General features: G+C 43.5%; 1 protein-coding gene across 1 annotated transcript in view; it reads right to left on the minus strand.

The window, feature by feature from the left end:
• The window catches only part of FBXW8 (F-box and WD repeat domain containing 8), a 113,161-nt gene that overhangs the window by 58,388 nt on the left and 36,513 nt on the right, over positions 1-18,260 (minus strand). Inside the window, exon 5 of the mRNA XM_032431561.1 lies at positions 5,890-6,047. Within this exon, the coding sequence (XP_032287452.1) occupies positions 5,890-6,047 (158 nt within the window). The remainder of the gene's footprint in view (positions 1-5,889; positions 6,048-18,260) is intronic.

Here is an 18,260-nt window from a genome sequence, read left to right on the forward strand (position 1 = left end):
TTTTACAAGGACTCTACCTGGTATTTTGGTGTTATCAGAAAGTTTCATTTTGTTTTGTCAAATACCTGAGTAAGTCCCCTAGACTTAAGGGCAGGCAAAGGTTTCAAGCAAAAACTGGTTGTTGAAACTTTTAAGAGAACAATGACCAGAAAAGGCAGGCCTTGGCCAATCAATCATATCCACAATCCACACTCAGCTGTCTTAGCCATCTCCCAAGCAAGGCTTTAGCATGTTAATGCTCCACTTCTAAAACTTCTATCTTGATTGGGGGGTGAGGAATATTGTTTATTGTATAAGTATTACATTCAAAGGTTTTATCATTACATTCCAATGTCACCATTATACAAAGAAGAGACATAAGCAAAACTATCAAAGAACTGATTTTTTTTCTTAAACAAAACTATAAAGTTTTAAAAGCACCTACTCTTCATCATAGCTAACTAAAATATGGTCCTACTGTTCTCTGCTAAAAAGAAGCCTGGAGAGACCCACTCCCATCCATTGTTACCAGGCCAGTAAACGAGGAATCGCCATCACTCGGGCCCAGGGCGGGCCCAGCCCCAGACAATGGAGCCTGTGTGTGTTCAGACAATTGCTCGGGGAGTGCTGCAGAAGTGGATAAGCCACTTTGCCTTGCTTGATGGCAGCACAGAGAGAGGACTGTTGGCTACCCCATCTCGGCTTCCACATGCTAATATGCACTGGGTCTGGTCTCTCCTCTCTACTTGCAGGGACAAACGAGAACTTCTTTGCACCTAAGAAGTGTGTAATCTCATTTCTCACCAAACAGTGAGTTTTCAAGGCAAACTCTGTGAACGGGGAGCGGGTTTCGAGTACAGCGCCTTCCCTAATGCTGTGGCTCGGGGCCAGAGGCAGGCAAGCATGGAGCAGATGGAGTCCTGGCAAGGTCTCCACTGTCCCTGCATTAGCAGCATCTGCTCATTACTCAGAACCTTCGCCTGCTTTATCTAATGCTCCAGGAAAAGCATTTTGATTTGATTCATTTCGGTACGGTAACATGCAACACAATTAGTGGTCAAATCAAACTGGAGGATGGCCAGTGCTGACAACTGGAAACAAGGCAGAAGAAATATGAGGCCAGTGGGTTGGAATTCAAAAAATCACAACTGTGGATCACCTTGCCAAATCTCAACACCCCAAGTGGGTGTACAGTGTTCCTACAGGGCGAGGAGCTAAAAAGGATGTGGGGACGACTGACTTTCTCCCAAAGTGGCTTCCATCCCCCACTCCAGATCGGACTCCTTCTGTGGAGGATACATGTGTAGGCCACCAACAGGGCCTCAGTGACTACAGAGCTTCCCTTCGGCACAGCCAGGGAGCTGAAGTTCATTTTATCCTCTTCTCTCCTGTCCGGCATAGTCGTGAATTTTATACAGCAGACCCCACAAGGTCCCTTTCCTTTTTGCCATGTTTTGCCTAAGAAGTGCCCGTTTGCTGCTCCTGAAAAGGAACAATATAAAACTGTGTGTTTGAGGTTTTCAATCTGTCTTTGCCTCAGAAGTAGCTACTCATAGACATGTTGGTATAAATATCACAGCGTCAATCTGTTAAAATAAAGTGAGACCAAAGACAATGCCACCTGAGGTCTGGGAGAAAAATGAAAAGCTCTCGTGTATCCCAGAAATAGTAAAGCCCCAATCAGACTGGTAAAACAAGCTCAGAGTGAGAAGAGAAGTAAAAATGCAAGAGTTCTCACCAAAGACACAATCCTAATCCCCAAATGAATTTGAGACCAAAGATTTCAACATAAACGATGTAAGTACTATAGATTTAACCTTATCTTGGAGTAGGGGAGATCCCCCTAAGCATGCCGTGGAACCCAGAAAGACAACACCAACATGATAGTATAAATGTAAGCAACCAGACAAAGCATAACATCCAGAAACAGACCTGCGTACTAAGAGAATCTCACATCTAAAAACTTATAAAAGCAGCACCTTGAACCAGTGAGGTAGGGAGTGATGGGCTTTCTAATAAGAGATGCTGGAAAAAATGTTCTCAGATTCATATTTTATACTGTCGCAGGATAAATTCTATATTGGTCAAGATTCAAGTGTGAAAAATAAGCCATAGCTTATTAGAAGAAAGAAGTACAAGTAGCAGGTACAAATATGAAAACAATTCTTAGGCTAAGAGAAATGTAAATTGAAACTACATTTGGATACCATTTCTAATCTATCAAATTGACAAGTACCTAGAAGTCTGAAACACACTCTGCTGACAAATCTGTGAGGAAATGGGCATACCTGCATACCTGGCTGGTGAGAGTGCAAAATCGTATAACCCCATCTGCGTTTATCCTTGGATTCATAAATTTTATAGGAAACTACCATTCCTGTACTCACATGAAATGTCTCATAGGTAAGGTTTTTTTGCTACATTGTGATAGCAGAAGGGTCCGAAACAATGCAACTATTCCTCAGTAAGGGGCTGTGTAAATGAACCACAGTCCTTGTACACATGGAATACTATGCAGGAAGGGCGGGGGGGAAGGAGGCTGTTTTTCTATATACAGACATGGACAAGCTTTCAAGACAGATCATTAAGTGAAAAAAGACAACGTGTGGAATAATATAAAGTAATATGCTATTTTTCATTTAAGAAAAAGAGGGGAAGAATACGAATGTTCATATTTGCAACACAGAAATACTGGAAGGATGGGGTGCCTGGGTGGCTCAGTCGGTTAAGCATCTGCCTTTGGCTCAGGTCATGATCCTGGAGTCCCATGATCGAGCCCCATGTCTGGCTCCCTACTCGGTGGGGAGTCTGCTTCTCCCTCTCCCTTTGCCCCTCCCCCTGCTCCTTCTCTCTCACTCTCAAAAGTAAAATAAAAAAAATCTTAAAAAAAATAAAAGAAAAGGGGCGCCTGGGTGGCTCAGTCGTTAAGCGTCTGCCTTCAGCTCAGGTCATGATCCCAGAGTCCTGGGATCGAGCCCCGCATCGGGCTCCCTGCTCGGCGGGGAGCCTGCTTCTCCCTCTTTCACTCCCCTTGCTTGTGTTCCCTCTCTCACGGTGTCTCTATCAAATAAATAAAATCTTAAAAAAAATAAAAATAAAATAAAAAGAAAAAGAAAAAAATAAAAGAAAAAATACTGGAAGGATAGACAGAAAACTAAAATATATGGTTGCTTTAGAATGGAGTGGACAAAAATGGGTAAAAGCAAGACTTCTCGGGGCACCTGGATGGCTCAGTCAGTTAAGCATCTGCCTTTGGCTCAGGTCATGATCCCAGGGTCCTGGGATCGAGTCCCGCATCGGGCTCCCTGCTCAGCAGGGAGTCTGTTTCTCCCTCTGCCTCTCCCCCTGCTTGTGCTCTTTGTCAAATAAATAAAATCTTTAATAAAAAAAAAAAGCAAGATTTCTCAATGTGTAACAGTTTCTATTAGTTTGATCTTACATCCCTAAAAATGTAGTAGTCAATAACATTAAATTACAAAATAAAACCCACTCAATTATGGATTAAAAAGTTAAAATTATACACACCTACAACTACCATCTAGAAAAACAAACCATAAACAAAGTCCACTGAAGAATAACCGACCAACTGAAAAAACATTTAAAATAGGTATGGCAAGGGCTATTTCCCTTTCCAATCAGAAAAGATAACCCAGAGAAAAATGAGAACAGACAGGAACAAGCAATTTGCAGAGAAATAGAAAAAAAATATGAAAAGGTGTTCACCTATCCATATAAAGAAAGGCAAACAAAGACAACAGTGAAATGCCATTTCCACCTATCAGACCAGTATGAGGAAGCCACCGCTCTCATACACATGGTGGTGCGACCATTCACTGGTAGAACCTCTGTGGAGGGCAATTTGGTAATATTTATCAAAACAAAGCATGTGTAGCCTCCAACCCAGTAATTACTAGTAATCTACCCCATAGCTATAGTTGCACAAGTCCATCATGGTATCTGAGGAACTGTTTTTAATAACAAAAATAAGCCATCCAAGTGTGCGTCATTAAGGGCTCTAATAAATTATAAGTACAACCACATCGTGCCATAGTACTGAGGCCCCAAAACAATAAGGTTTACCTATAAGTGCTAATATGGAAAGATACCAAGATGTGTCATTGTGTTAAAGACAAAACAAGGGCAAGGTGCAGAGAAGTACACAGTGTAGGACCCATGTCTAAGACATGCAAGGGGAGGGACAGAGGCAGGGGGCAAGGGAGAAGCACTTCAGCTTCCTTTTGGATATGTTTTCTTTTATATTTTATACTTTTTTTTGCTCTGTTTGAATGTTAACTATATTTTTTTAAATCAAGTTTTAAAAATACATTTTGGCCATTATTTACCAAGTAATTGCCAAAGAAGGTAGAGAAACTACCTACATGGGAAACTATCTACATGGTTTCCCAATGTTTCTGTGCAAGAGGGAGGAGGGGAACAAACACTTCTGACCAATGATGGGAAACCGGCAGCACACGAGCCCATCTCCTCAAGCTGGGTCTTCAAGCTTCCAAGGTAGGAGGCGTGGGGTTGCCAATCAATCAGGGGCACAACTCTGCAGGCATCTGTGTTTAGTAGCACATAAAGTGTGCACTCTGACCCCGGCGTGGCCTGGGACACACAGTCACACTTCTGGATTCACTACTGGACTCACAACTCAGCCTCAAGCAAACCACCTAGCTGGTCTCTCTGGGCCCCAGGTTCGCCTCTGAAGAAGAATGTGTGTGCGCACAGGTATGTGTGTGGCCGGGAGGCTAGCAGAGGGTGTAGGATTCTAATTGTACTACAACCTTTGCATACTCATTTTTTAGAGAAACTCATTGGCTGTTTGCAAAGTAGCAAACACATTCAAGCCGATCTTATGTTATCTACCCCAGAGCTCAACAAACATACAGGAAATACTATATACCACAGAAAGAGCTTAGCTGAATTTCTAGAGGCTGAAAAGAAAATCTACCAAGGAGGTCTACTAATGTCAAACTGAAAGAACAGAGTTCATGTTGTTAAAGTAATACCTTGAAAATATTTTCAAGACTTCAGCTCTACTTTTTAAGTGACATATAGATATAAAATAGCCCATTAGCTACTTTACTACAGTTTTGTCCCTTTGAGCCAACCATGGATTCTGTGGTTGTTCCACTGACTCCAAAGATTTGCAACAGTGCCATGACATGAAGACTAACATTCCAAAATATTTCACGGTCCGACTCAGGCAAGTGGGGAAACAAAGCTTTTGGGGATTCCAACGTCACAGCATAATGGAACTTAGGAGCATAGGATATCATGGCCATCAAAATTATGATTCCTATTAGCTACAAACTGACAGGTGTTTCATGACTTAGGTAAATATAATTTTAGACTTTTCTCACCTAGTTCTGTAAGTCCACGGTTGCTCATACACAAAAAGAATTCTATCAATCCCAGAGAGACAACACAGCACCACAGATTATCTTGTATGGTATGTAAGTGCCAGGAAAAGGTAGGCACTGACTTTTATTTTTCTATTTCCATATTTGTCAACAGATTATCTATCCCCCCTTTTCCCTGTTCCCTTTGGACTGAGCAGAGACTAAAGGAAAAGTAGGCCAAGTATATTTAATATTTTATACCAAACAAGCTATTTGCTTAAGATGGCTTGGCCAGCCTCGTGTCTGGCACTGAAACGCAGCCCGCCAGTTCCAGTAGGAATTAAACTCCAGTCTTACTGGGTTCTGTGCTCCATCGCCTACTAATGCATGGAGGGGTTATTGGCCAACTTCTCCACATAAAGGCAAGAGTGAGGCTATGTGTGTGACCGTGTGTGTGTGCCCACGTGTATGTATGGAGGGATTACAGGGGGGAGCCGGCCACAGCTGCTTAATTTTTGTAAAGCTTTTTTTTTCCTTAATAGGGAGGAGGGTTGCAGTTACTTACCATCCTCATAAGCGGCTACCGCCAGCGAGCTGTTTATCCTCACAAAGGAGACATATGGCTGCATTCCAGGCTCGTCCTCCTCATACTCTGATTCCAGGAAAGGGGCTGTGTAGTCCCAGGTGCGGGTGTCCCACACCCTCACGTCCCCTGATGTATATCTGGAAAAGAAGGGCACACTTGGTTCCAAATGGGGACTGGAGAGCAGGGCCATGGTAGAGAAAACAGGGAGAGCCTTAAAACAACAGAGAAATAAGATTTGGTCAGTGGGGAACCACTCCTGTAATGCTGTTTAGATGAGTAATTCCAAAAGGAGAAAATGTCACCGAGATGACAGAAGGCTGGGAACATGGTTCATGCTCTCACAGGGCACAATGGTGACAATTCAAATGAGAACGCTGTACTACAACCCGGGATATCAAGATCTCCCTTACGCTAGCATAACCAATCTACTACCTTGCGTTCTCCCAGCAAAGGGATCACTAGTAGAAATCTGTAGAAGCCACCGTATTTACACACATACACTAAAGACAGACCGAGAGAAATGCTAAGGACTAATGGTCTTACAGGCACGAGCTTTCTAATGCCTCATCCATGCATCAGATTTGACTGATTAAAGTCCCTAAAGACTAATTGATTTGCTGAAACAATTAAGTCTTGCCTTTAGCAGCCAGACAATGCTGCCTTCTCATGAAAAGCTCTTGCCGAAATGCATGACACTCCCCGGTTTTGCCCACTTAGATTATAGGAGCACTCACTCTCTCCTATTACTACTGCCACTCCAACAAATGACTCTCTCCATCAAAGCCAAGGCAGGGCCAGAACCTGCTCAGACATGAGGCCCCTCAGACACCAGGATAATGGAATGACCAGATGACGAGGTGGTGTGCTGCCTGCCATCGAGGTACTTATGCTAAGTTCCTTACATCTGCTACAGAGAGTTTGGTTCAACATGTAAATCAACTAACCATGGGGAGGGGTGTTACAAATGCTTTAAGAGTCTAATGATGTACCCCACAAACACAAAGACAGGCACACAATTTTAAGCAGGTTCACAGTCTTCTTGAGGCCCTAGCCATAGTTCCTTCAGGGTTTCTTGGATCCCACGTTAAAACTATAAAGACTCAAGATAATCTCTGAAATGTATTCAACTACTGAAATCTATCACATGATACATCTATGAAGTAGTTAGAGATCAATTTCTCACGTGAGATTCCTTAATAAAGAAATTAAGGGGGAACCCTGGGTGGCTCAGTTAAGCATCTGCCTTTGGCTCAGGTCCTGAACCCAGGGTCCTGGGATTGAGCCCCACATTGGGTTCCCTGCTCAGCAGGGAGCCTGCTTCTCCCTCTGCCCCTCCCCTTGCTCATGCGCACGCTCTCAAATAAATAAAATTTTTAAAAATATATATATCTAAAAAAAAAGAAAGAACATTCTGATAAAGGAGTGTTTCATTTACTGAATGTAGCAGTAATTCCCTCAAATTATTGACAGTAAATATGTGATTCAAAGGTGATTTTGTCACACAAATTCCCTCGCTTGGCGAATTCGGCTCTCCCCTTGTAAGACAATGCCTGGGGAGTGCACGTGTGGTATAAAGAGCCAGTAAGAGAGACGTGCTTTCTAAAATTGGACTGAAGGAACTCTGCATGACCACTGATCCCCCAGTAAACAGGAACGCTCACTCCACGAGTGTTGTTAAGCCTGGCGATGCACAAGCAAGGGTGGATATTGATATCACCGTGGCCAAAGCACGGCCACTGGTTCCCAGGTCCTCTGGGCAGCATTCCAGATCACCCTTCTTAATGAGGAACCCTATACAAGAACACAGACTCCGCCAAGTCTACCAGGCTCACCTTGACACCCTACAAAACAACTCAGACGTTCCCTGGAGTAAGGCCACTTGCTTAGCTACAGACACACTGAACAGAGAAAACATGTTTGAATGTCTAGACTGTGCATGATTAGATTCTTAAATTCTATGTGAAAGGAAGGAGCCATTTCAAAAAAAAAAAAAAAAGGTGAGAGGGATGGTGACACCATCAGAAATACAGAGACGAGGAGTGAAAGGAAGACACAGAAAGCAAGTGTAGGGGTCTGAGGACTCTGGGACTTGGAAACGTATTTCCTTTCCTTTGATGACTGGCACAGCAGCCGCACATGCTCCCGCAAGGCCCTTTGTGCACCCCATCGGGGCCGCATGGCCAGCAGAGGGGTACAGAGGAGAGCATTTCAGGAGCCTAAGCTCCAGCCCCAAAGCCCCTTTACAGAGTTCCGAGGCAAAACCACAAAACCAGAACCTGATGAACTGCCGGACCCCACACAGCAGGGAGCGGTGAGATCCAAGCTGCCACTCGCTCTCATCACTGGCAGGCTCCCACACGAAGAGCGCTCTATTAACGTCCACCAGAGCCTCACAGGGCTTTTCCGGCACAAAAAGAGTTGTCCTCACCCTGAGATGCCGCGTGTCTAGATTAAACCCAGGTTCTCCTCCAAAGGCTTCAGTTCACCACACACTAGCCCACTGCTGAATTCCCTCCTTTCCTCAGTGACCGCATCAGTCCTAGTCCCTGGTGCAAAACTGAGCAGCTTCTCCGCATCCCTTCACCTCCCCCCTGCCGCCCCCCGCCCCAGCCACACTGCCCTCTGTGTTCCAGTGGCCACGTCCTCTCTGTTCCCTTCCCCAGTCCAAACCCCTCAGCGCCTCAGGGCCCCTTAGTCCCAAGGCTCCCCCCACCCGCCATCAGCCCTGCACAAGCCAAGCCCTCAAAAGTACCTGACAACATGAATAATCATTCTTCCTTCCTTCCTTCCCCTTCACCCTGGACCATGTCCCCCTGTGATCTAGCCTTCATGACAGCAGCCTAGACTTTTCTCACAGCAACTGTGTGTGTGTGTGTGTGTGTGTGTGTGTGTGTGTGTGTGTTCAGCTCGCCAAGAACCTATAAGCTTCTAAGGTCGGGGGTTGGATCTTGCTCACAGCTATGAGCCCAACAACTAGAAGTTCTGAGTCAGACTAGAACAGCACTTAACACTTAGAAAGCCCCCTAGCTACTCAAGCCTTAACATCTTATTGATGACATTTTAATTACTAGGCCTAGCACAGAGATCCCTCCACAAACTAGCTTCCGCCCCTCTCCCCAGTCTCATTTTCTGTTCTTCCTTAGCATGAACCTGTCTCTGGACAAGTCTGTCATTCCTGGCTTCCATATACTCTTGCTTCTGCATCTTTGCTCACATTATCCACCATTCTGGAGTACTTTCCCTCCTGACAACCCAGCCCAGTGGATCCCAACATTGGCTGCACATGGGAATCACCTGGGATGCTTTCCAAACTCCTGATGCCCAAAGCACACCCAGGCCACTGAAATCTGACTCTGGGAGTGGAACCAGGCATCAGTGTTTCCAATGTTTAGGCAAGACTGAGAACCACTGACCTAGCCCAAGCCTACCAACCACCCAATGTTTAGCACAGACCCTCTTCCTCCATGAAGACTTCTCTGGCTCAACTACCACTGTATCTGAAGAAATGGCATTCGTTACATTCCACATCTCCACTTGATTGCCAAGTCCCCGAGAAGGCCATATCTCAATGCTGTATCTCCATCACAGCACCTTACACATAGCTAATAACATACCAATGACTGGAAGGGGGTGTCCACAAGGAACAACCTGACTGGTTTGAGTGCTGCCTTTTACTTCTACTGCCCACCTTCCACTGCTGATGATCAGTGGAAACACTCCGAACACACACATCGAGAGGTGTTAAACTCCTTGCATTTATTTCCAAACTGATTAAAATATCTATAAAAGCACAGGATAAGCTAAATCATTTTGGTAAAGAACACTTTCAAAGATATCCATTTAAATTAACTCCATTCCTCATGGCCAAAGAGCAGGAGAAGAGTATAATGCAAATGACTCAGGAGACAAAATATAAAAGACTCCATGTTTCCTTTTGGAGGGGAACAGAGAATACATACCGTTTCAGCAGGTACCACGTGATGACTCAGCACCAGGCTCTAGAATCTAACGCAAGTGAGAGCAGCCAGAATAATGGAGCTCAGACCCCGTGCTAATGAACTTGTGCTAAAGAAACAGACATTTGCATGAGGGTAAAACGATGGTTGGAGCAGAGGGAACTGGACCAAACCCTAAATGTGATCTAAAAGTGCTTAACAACATTGGCCAGGAGAAGCAAGAACAGGTATTGAAGGGAGGTAGGAAGAAAAAACTGATTTTTCTCCAGAGCTCCAGATGTCTTTATCGCTGCCTAATGACAATTACACTCAACCAATTAAGGCACCACTATGACAGTTGCATTGTCGGTAAGCCTTTGGACCCCAATGTTGATGGCTCTCTAATTAGTGTCTGTGCAAAGTACAACTGCAACTAATATATTAGCTGATGTAAGAGCACTAAAGAAAAACTAAAGGAGAAAGAAGCCTTTTCCAAATGAGTGAGGATGTCCCAGTCCGGGGTACGGACCAGTGAAACTGTATGCTTTCCCAATCTTTTTTACGCTTGGCAGGGTTACCTCCAAATAAATAGGTCAGAGACCACAGCTGATTTGTTGTTGAAAGAATGGGAATAGAGCCTCTCAAGCTCGGCACGCCAGAGCAATTGCCAATTTACAATGATTTACCACCAAAGAGCTTCCATTAACTAATAAGTTTCCACTAAACAGACTACTCATTTGGACTAAGAGACCCGAAGAAAAAGGAAGAAATGTCGTACAGCTAAAAACAAAATAAAACAAAACAACCCCCACCTTTAACCTTTCTTGTGGGGGGAACCTGAGCTTATTTGCTAAAAACATTTTTTTCCCCCCCAAGGCTCTTCATGACAACCTCGGGGGTTGTTTTAAGAATGCTATAAGTAAAGTTAAGTGACTTACCCAAGGTCACAAAAAAACATTTTAGTGGCACAGCTGGGATCAAAACAGGTCCCTAGGCTTTCCTCAAACTGCTGCTTAGCCAACAAGCCAGGCTGCCTCCTCAGATGACAGTGTCTTTAAACAAATACGGCTTTTAAGGACCATCCCCATTTAAGTGCAACATAAGGAATTTATCGTTTTCAGTATTGTGACTCAGGCATGCAGGACACAGCCCGTGAACCTAACCCATCAATTCTACCACTGTCTCTACCTAGAAGGCAAGAAGCCAACAAAAAAGTCTCAATACACTGGCAAGGAGTGTGAGGCTGGGTAGATGCAATGGTGTGTCCCACACGTACTTCACAGGTGACATGGGAGGACATACAGGATGGCTGATACAACTTCAGCCTCTACAGAGCCATATTCATACAACCGTCCCCAAACGAAATCACAATTCTATTCTGATCAAGTACTCACAGAAGCCAAAAGGAGCCCCGTTATGAGGCCTCAGGCCCGGACTTGCAGATAGTTTGCGTGTCAAATCCAGTACATTGATCATGGCTGCCTATAGCTCTGTGTTGACAAGGATTCTGAAGCTGTATTCCAGCAGCTTACCAGAAAAATAAATGCTGGGCTGGATTATTAACACCCACCCTTGGTTTGGGACTGAGGAGTGGCAGCATGTAAGCGAGTTATTTGCATCCCTGCCCCATACAAAACTCTACCTAGCCAGCTCCTTGTCATCCTTCCAGACTCAGCTGAGAAGTCACTTTCCAGGAGAACCCGGCCTGACTGAGCCTGTACCAGGTGCCCTTCTCTAGGGTCTTACGGTGGATGCCTTGCTCTCCCCACCCTAGCGTCTCCCACGTTGTTCTGTCACCACCGGGGCTTGTACCTCTTGCCGCCTGGGAGCAAGGGAGGGGTCTACAGTATTCATCTGTGCTTAGTAAATGTTCAGTGAGTTAATTTTACTAACAAACTCAGAGGACAGAACTGGTTTAAAGCCTATCAAGCAATTAGGCAGAGGTCCCTAAAAATGCAGCACCCACATTTCAAGAACCATTTTTGCCCTTACCATGCAGAGGCTTTAAGAACTATTCACATGCTCCATACTTAATTTAGTAATAACCAAAGAATACAAATCAATGAAATCAAGAGTATTTACTGTTTTCTATGAAACATGACTGCGCTGTATTATGCAATTAACAAAATGAACTCAACCCCACGGTGCAGTCTTTCCGCGGAAAAGCACTACTACAGACATCAAGTGCAGCTTAAGACGCAGCGATTGAAAACTAATGAACATCTTAATGGACCTTACGAGATACATGCACTACACACTTAAAACTGTTTTCCATACATCTTGGTTAATCACAATCAATAGAGTCAGAGTCGATGACGGTTATGCAGAGTTACTGTAGCTGTGGCCCTTCCCATTATTCCTTGGAGAACCAGAGATGGATAAATGCAGCCATGAGTTCACCAGTATTTATTAAGGAGATTCTGGAGCTCCTTCATTAAGGATATAATAAATGTAATGCTCTCCTCCAGTCTCTTATCAATACCTTACCTCAGACTTATTTACCAGAAGAGCACGTATACCTCACAGCAGAAAATAAATAAATTTAGAAGTATTTTTAAAAAGTGGTCCCTAACGGGTAATGATCGAATCCCTTATGGCAAACAGTCCAATGTCATAATGAGCAGCAGCACAAAATCTATATAAACCAAGGCTGAAAGAAAAACTGTGAAGAGAAAAAGTTCTTTAAGAAGCAGAAAGATAGCAAGCATGTCCCTACTAAGTGAGGTGCCCACTGTCTAACAACATTATCATGGGTCTCTATTTACAAGGCAGGTTATCTTAAGAGTTTCAAAGCAATCCACAGGTATTACCCATTTTTTATACATTCCCCTGAAACTAGCCAAGTATTAAACCTCGTCCTTGTCATCTTTAGCTCCTGGGTAGAATATATTTTAAAATCCGGGGCAAATATACACAATTTCAGAGCAAAGCCTTATTGTGGCATGGTACATGGTCAATGAAAAGGCACATTTTTAAGTACTGGGAAAAAGTGGAGGAAAAAAAAACAAACGGCTAAAAGCAGGGTATTTCAAGTTACCTTAGACGCAGGACTGTGTTTGAACCATTATTTTCCTTAATCATAAACTGGAAACTCAAAGCTTTGCTTCCAGCCTACAGAAGACTGGGTTGTGTGGACAGACAGAGCTAATAAAGATAAAAAGCCAGAACAGCAGCCAGAAGTCACTTGGCTGCTAGAGGGAGGCATCTGCACTTCTGTCACCTGACTACTTGGGCACAATTGCCCCAAAGGGAACAGAGGTGGATGAAAGTGCAGGAGACCAAATGGGACAACGATATTTTAAGGGAAAGTAGAGAGCTAATATTTTGCAACATTAAATGATAATTTTCCCTCCAACCATTCTTGGCAGAGGAGAAACACTGATACACGGTCACTGTTCCTTCTAACAAAGGCGGAAACTGGACCCTAAAAAGGCAACATCACAGCAACAGAAAACGAGGTAGAAACACATTTAGGAGTGTTGAGAAAAACCTCAACACAAAGAGGGTGCTTGATATTTTTTTTTACACCAAAAGGGGAGAAAAGAGTCCTCTAATGTGAATAGAGAAGTATGCTCTCTTACGCAAACTGAAATGCTTCAGACTTACGAATCTTAAGTAACAGTAAGGAGGGAGTTTATTGCAAAACACCAGCATACTCCTGGGCAACAGCTAAAAGCTTCTGGTGAGCTAATAGCTTAACGGTTCGCAGAGCCGGCACAAGGCCTCCAGTGAGCCCCAGCTTGACTTTCTCCCGCAAGTTTTACCTGAAACACTCTCCTTCACTAGGTGGCAGCAAAGCAAACATACTTCTGGCGGATTATACCTAGACCTACAGCTCAGGTTTAGAATGTGGCCTTTCTGAACTCATGACGTCATCTGTTTTCAACGCTCTTAACTTCCAGAGTGCAAATGGGGACAAGAACAACAGTCTCAGCATCACAAAACAGGACAGGGATGTTTTCATATGCTCATCTCTTTTGTTCTTTTGCTTTAATGATAAACATAATTTGAGAAACATTTCAAAATTCTCAGAGCTATCATCACCCAAACAAAAACAAAAACCACACTTCCACATCACTTATTATCAACAAACTTTCCAGATAAGCTCTCTTCTAAATACTCAGAAAAGCACATACCAACCCTCACTGAATTTCAGGAGCACTACCTCATCACAGAGAAAATGCAGCCGGAGGCTGAACTCGGAGACACACAGGGGGTTTACAGTATGGAGATTGGTGGTTCTGAACACAAAATTTTCTCAGGTTAAAGAAATGGGAAATTTGGGCTGAAAGAACAAAGTAAACGTTGTGTCTGAATCACTCCGCCACAGTTGAAGGAACTTCTTATCCACCCAGCAAAGACAACAACTGCTTCTGGTGTTTTCTGGGACATTGCACATCACTGCTAAGTGGCCAGGTGAGACCACAGAAAGGCAAGAAAGGCCGCAGGAGGAGATGCAGGTCAAAGATGCAGTAAAGAGGCTCAAAGTGCAGGGTCTCAGGAGCGTGAGTTTTCATCCTGTACATACTTTCCTCAAAGTTTGAGTCCTGGGTCCAGTGTTAGGCTCCGAGGGTACAGAGAAGCCCAATGCACCACCTCCACCATTTTAAGAGGGATACAGTTAACAAGACCCAATACTGCCAAGACGTGGAAGGGGATGGGCCAAGAAAAGGGCACTGGTTTGTGAGCACCGGTGACCTGAGAGAGAGTATAGCTTGGTGGAAGGGCTGAGATGGAAACCAGACTGTAGAAGGTTAAGACGTGAATGTGTCCTCTCTTGTTATTTATGGCACCGACAGAAAGAAGGGAGGTAGATTCAGGAGAGCAGGCTTGAGGGATGGTTTTGAGACTTCAAACCAAAAGTTAGACTGAAAGGAAGTTGAGAGTTAGGAGGGCTTTTTAAAAATAATTTCTTAATTTGGAAAATATGAAAATTCATTCCCCCAAATCCAGTAATGGGACTCTAGCCTAGAAAAATAATCACACTGGGGGATAAAGAAAGACGTAGGACTCTTTATTCTACACATTTATATGCAATTTAAGGTTTCTATAGTTAGCATGTGATTTTTAAATATTTTTTTGAATTTATGAGAGAGCGAGAGAGAGCGCATGAGCAGGGGGAGAGGCAGAGGGAGAGGGAGAAGCTCCACCCCAGGACCCTGAGATCATGACCTGAGCCGAAGGCAGATGCTTAACTGACTGAGCCACCCAGGCACCCCAATAAGCATGTGTTTTATAATTTTTAAAGAAGATTGACAGTACTGAAAAAGGGAAAAATCTGTAAACCTCTACGTAAAATATTCACAATATTATATAATAATAAAACACAGGAAATTACTTTAATGTCCAATATTAGGGGAACAAATAAAAAAATTAGGATATAATTATATCGTAGGAGTTTTTGTAACAAATCAAAGAAAATGAAAAGCATGTAACAACACCAAAAAAAATCTCACCAGTTTAGTGAGGAATAAAGGCCAAAATAAAAGGTAGGTTAGGACTATGTAAAAATGTGCATAAAAAAACAACGAAAAATAACTTATGTACACAAAAACCGTAACAAGAGCAGTGTTAGCATGCTGGGATTTAGGGGACTTTTTCTCTTCTCTGCTTTCTAACGGTTTTGCAAGAACAAGGTTTTACTACCACTTCTTCATTTTTAACAGAAAAGAATGGTGTATGCCACAAAAGAAAACCCAAAATGAAGCTGTCATAGATGAGCCGTCGGAGTAGCAAACGAGGGCTTAGGAAGGCAGCCCTACCGCCTGGCCCTCCACGCGGACACTGCACAAGAACGGTGGAGTGGTGCAGTGCACGCGTGCCCCTCTCGGCTTGCCAGACCTCCGAGCCTCAGGCAGCCGTGCAAAAGGAGGGTCTTGGAACAGTTTACCTCTACGGTTCCTTCCAGGTTGAAGATGACATGATTCTAAGTGGAAAGGACTAAGAAATCAAGGACCAGACAAATTAGGGATTTCTCCAGGTTTCCATGTAACACACAGTATCCAGGTAGGAGGGGGTTCTGCATATTAAATTGTAATGCTTCTTTCAGACAAAACAATGTACAAGCACTGTGGGGCGCTTCATATTATATACCACCTCTAGCTTTAAAAAAAAAAAGATGCTTACAAATTAACTGCACCGTAAATACATGGCTGTGAATTATTTCAAAGTAAAGCCACAACAGAAAACAAAAATGTTAATTACGGCAAAGCTACACTATAAGCTGCAGTCACTTCTCCAGGAGTTAGGAAGCAGGCAGATGTTGGGGTGGGGGTTAATAGGCCAGGGGACTATAGACACCCCTGGGAGGAGACAAGACTGGAGTTGGACCTTAAAAGAGGACTGGGTTTCTTTTTGGGGTGATGATAATGTTCTGGGATTAGACAGTGGTACTTACACAGCCTTGTGAATATACTAGAAATTACTGACTTTGACAGTTTAAAACAGTACATTTTATCGTATATGAATTAGGTCTCGATTAAAAAAAGAGAGAGAGAGAGAAAGAGATGTGGCCAGAGGCAATCAGGAACTGTGGGAAAAGCCAAAGGTACCTGGAGGAGAGTAATCAGGAGAAAGTTAGGTTGGAAACAAATTTCAAAGAGCTTGGAACATAAGGAAAAGGTAACTGGAAGTTACCATCTATGAGACCATAAGGGAAACAAAGACTCATGGGAAAAAGAGCAAGAGATCAAAAGTTCTGACAACAATATCTGCTTCCTCCACTGGAACACAAGCCTGGGGTAAGAGGCATCATCCAGGTCCTGCTCAATTGACGAGTACTCTGGGTCCTGGGTGAGCTTGAGTGAATGAGTATTTGAAGGGTAGTCTGGTTTGAGTGAGAAGAAAAGTAAGGAAGACCCAAGCTGGGGTCAACTGTGAGGCTAATTGTAATAAATTACTCTAGGCGACTCCAAACCAGGAACTTTTTATACAAAGGCGTGAGAAGATGGGAAGAAGCAAGAGATTCTGCAATAGCCTTTGCTGTCAGTTATAAGTAAACCTAATCGCTTTCAATGCAAAGATGTTACACAGTTTAGTTCTAGGCAAATAAAACTGAAGCCTCTGAACAAATTCTGCCTATTTTTAAAGGGAGAAAAAGGAAACGAAGAAGGAAAATTAGAGAATCACAGGCTAAGTAGATGGGCAAGAGATGGTGAAGTGGCCAGTGTCTCTGTAAGCAGCTCCTTGGAGATACATAGCTGCAGAAAGCCGGGTGAATACAGCATTGATTGGGAATGAGGTAACCACAAACACCACGGTCTCAAATGAAAAGGGATTCGAGATCTGACCCAGAAAACAAGCATCGTAACCACCAGATAAAATTTTAATGATAAACACAAGATGCTCTACACACAAGCAAGATTGAAGTACCCGATGCTAGGCCATAAACATAAGGTTCTCTTAGAAAGAGGAGCTGGGAGGAGCCTCTCTGACCCACAGATCACGTTTCATCCTATCGATCCACGAGACTCTGCCATCACTTTGCGTTGTGCTGGCATAATCTGTAATGTTGAGCAGATCTCAGGGGAACGGGGAGGCAGGAAAAGAAGGGCTGGCATCTGGACTCGTGGCCAGCCTGCCTTTGTGAGGTGCGTGTCCAGATAAATTCATACTTGGCTTTGGAGATTGAAGTCTCCTTTATCTCTAATTTCCTTTATGACCCTCAGTCCAATCTCAACATTCTGTCCTCAAAGGCCTCCTGACACACCGGGAGACCTCTTTAAGCTAGAAGGACAGAAGTCCTTTCCGAGTTACCACGGAGTCTTAGAATTTGTAGGCAGAAAGGACCTTATGTAGCATGAGCTCTTAGACCCACATTTTAGCAATGAGAGGCTAAAGCCGCACTGATAACTGAATGAACAGAATTCCAGATTTCAGGTCCATTCATCTTTCTAAAAACAGTGGTTCTATAGCACTCCCAAGAAGGGCATTAACCTCTGAATTGTGGCCAGCAAAACAAAAGCTAAGGAAGTGCTCTTTCTGGGCATATCTAGTTTAAAGCAAAAATACTTTTTCTAGGCATTATAGATCACAAAACATTAAAATAATCTGTTTGGAGTTTTAACTCCAACGGTGCCCTTTAAAGAATGTTTCTTAAGCAAAGAGTCTTCTTTAAAGAAAAAGACTCACCTACTACCAAGCTCTTCAGGCCAAGATTTGTTTTTGGTTTCCTCCAGGTAGGAACCTCTCCTGGGGGGGCTCACCCCAAAGCCAATCCAGACTCAGGGTTTTAAGTGTCCTGGTCTCTACTTAGGGCATTAAGTATACAATGAGACTGTAGTTCAAGACCGCTTCTCAATCCAAAGATGAAACGGGTCTTCTCACTGTACATTAAAGAAATACACAAACTGTATTTGCATCCGTGTTAGTAAAATCGGAAGAATTGATGAAAGGGGTTTTCGGAACAGAAGCCGC

This window comes from Phoca vitulina, unplaced genomic scaffold, assembly GCF_004348235.1.
Source record: "Phoca vitulina isolate PV1807 unplaced genomic scaffold, GSC_HSeal_1.0 scaffold46, whole genome shotgun sequence".
Lineage (NCBI taxonomy): Eukaryota > Metazoa > Chordata > Mammalia > Carnivora > Phocidae > Phoca > Phoca vitulina.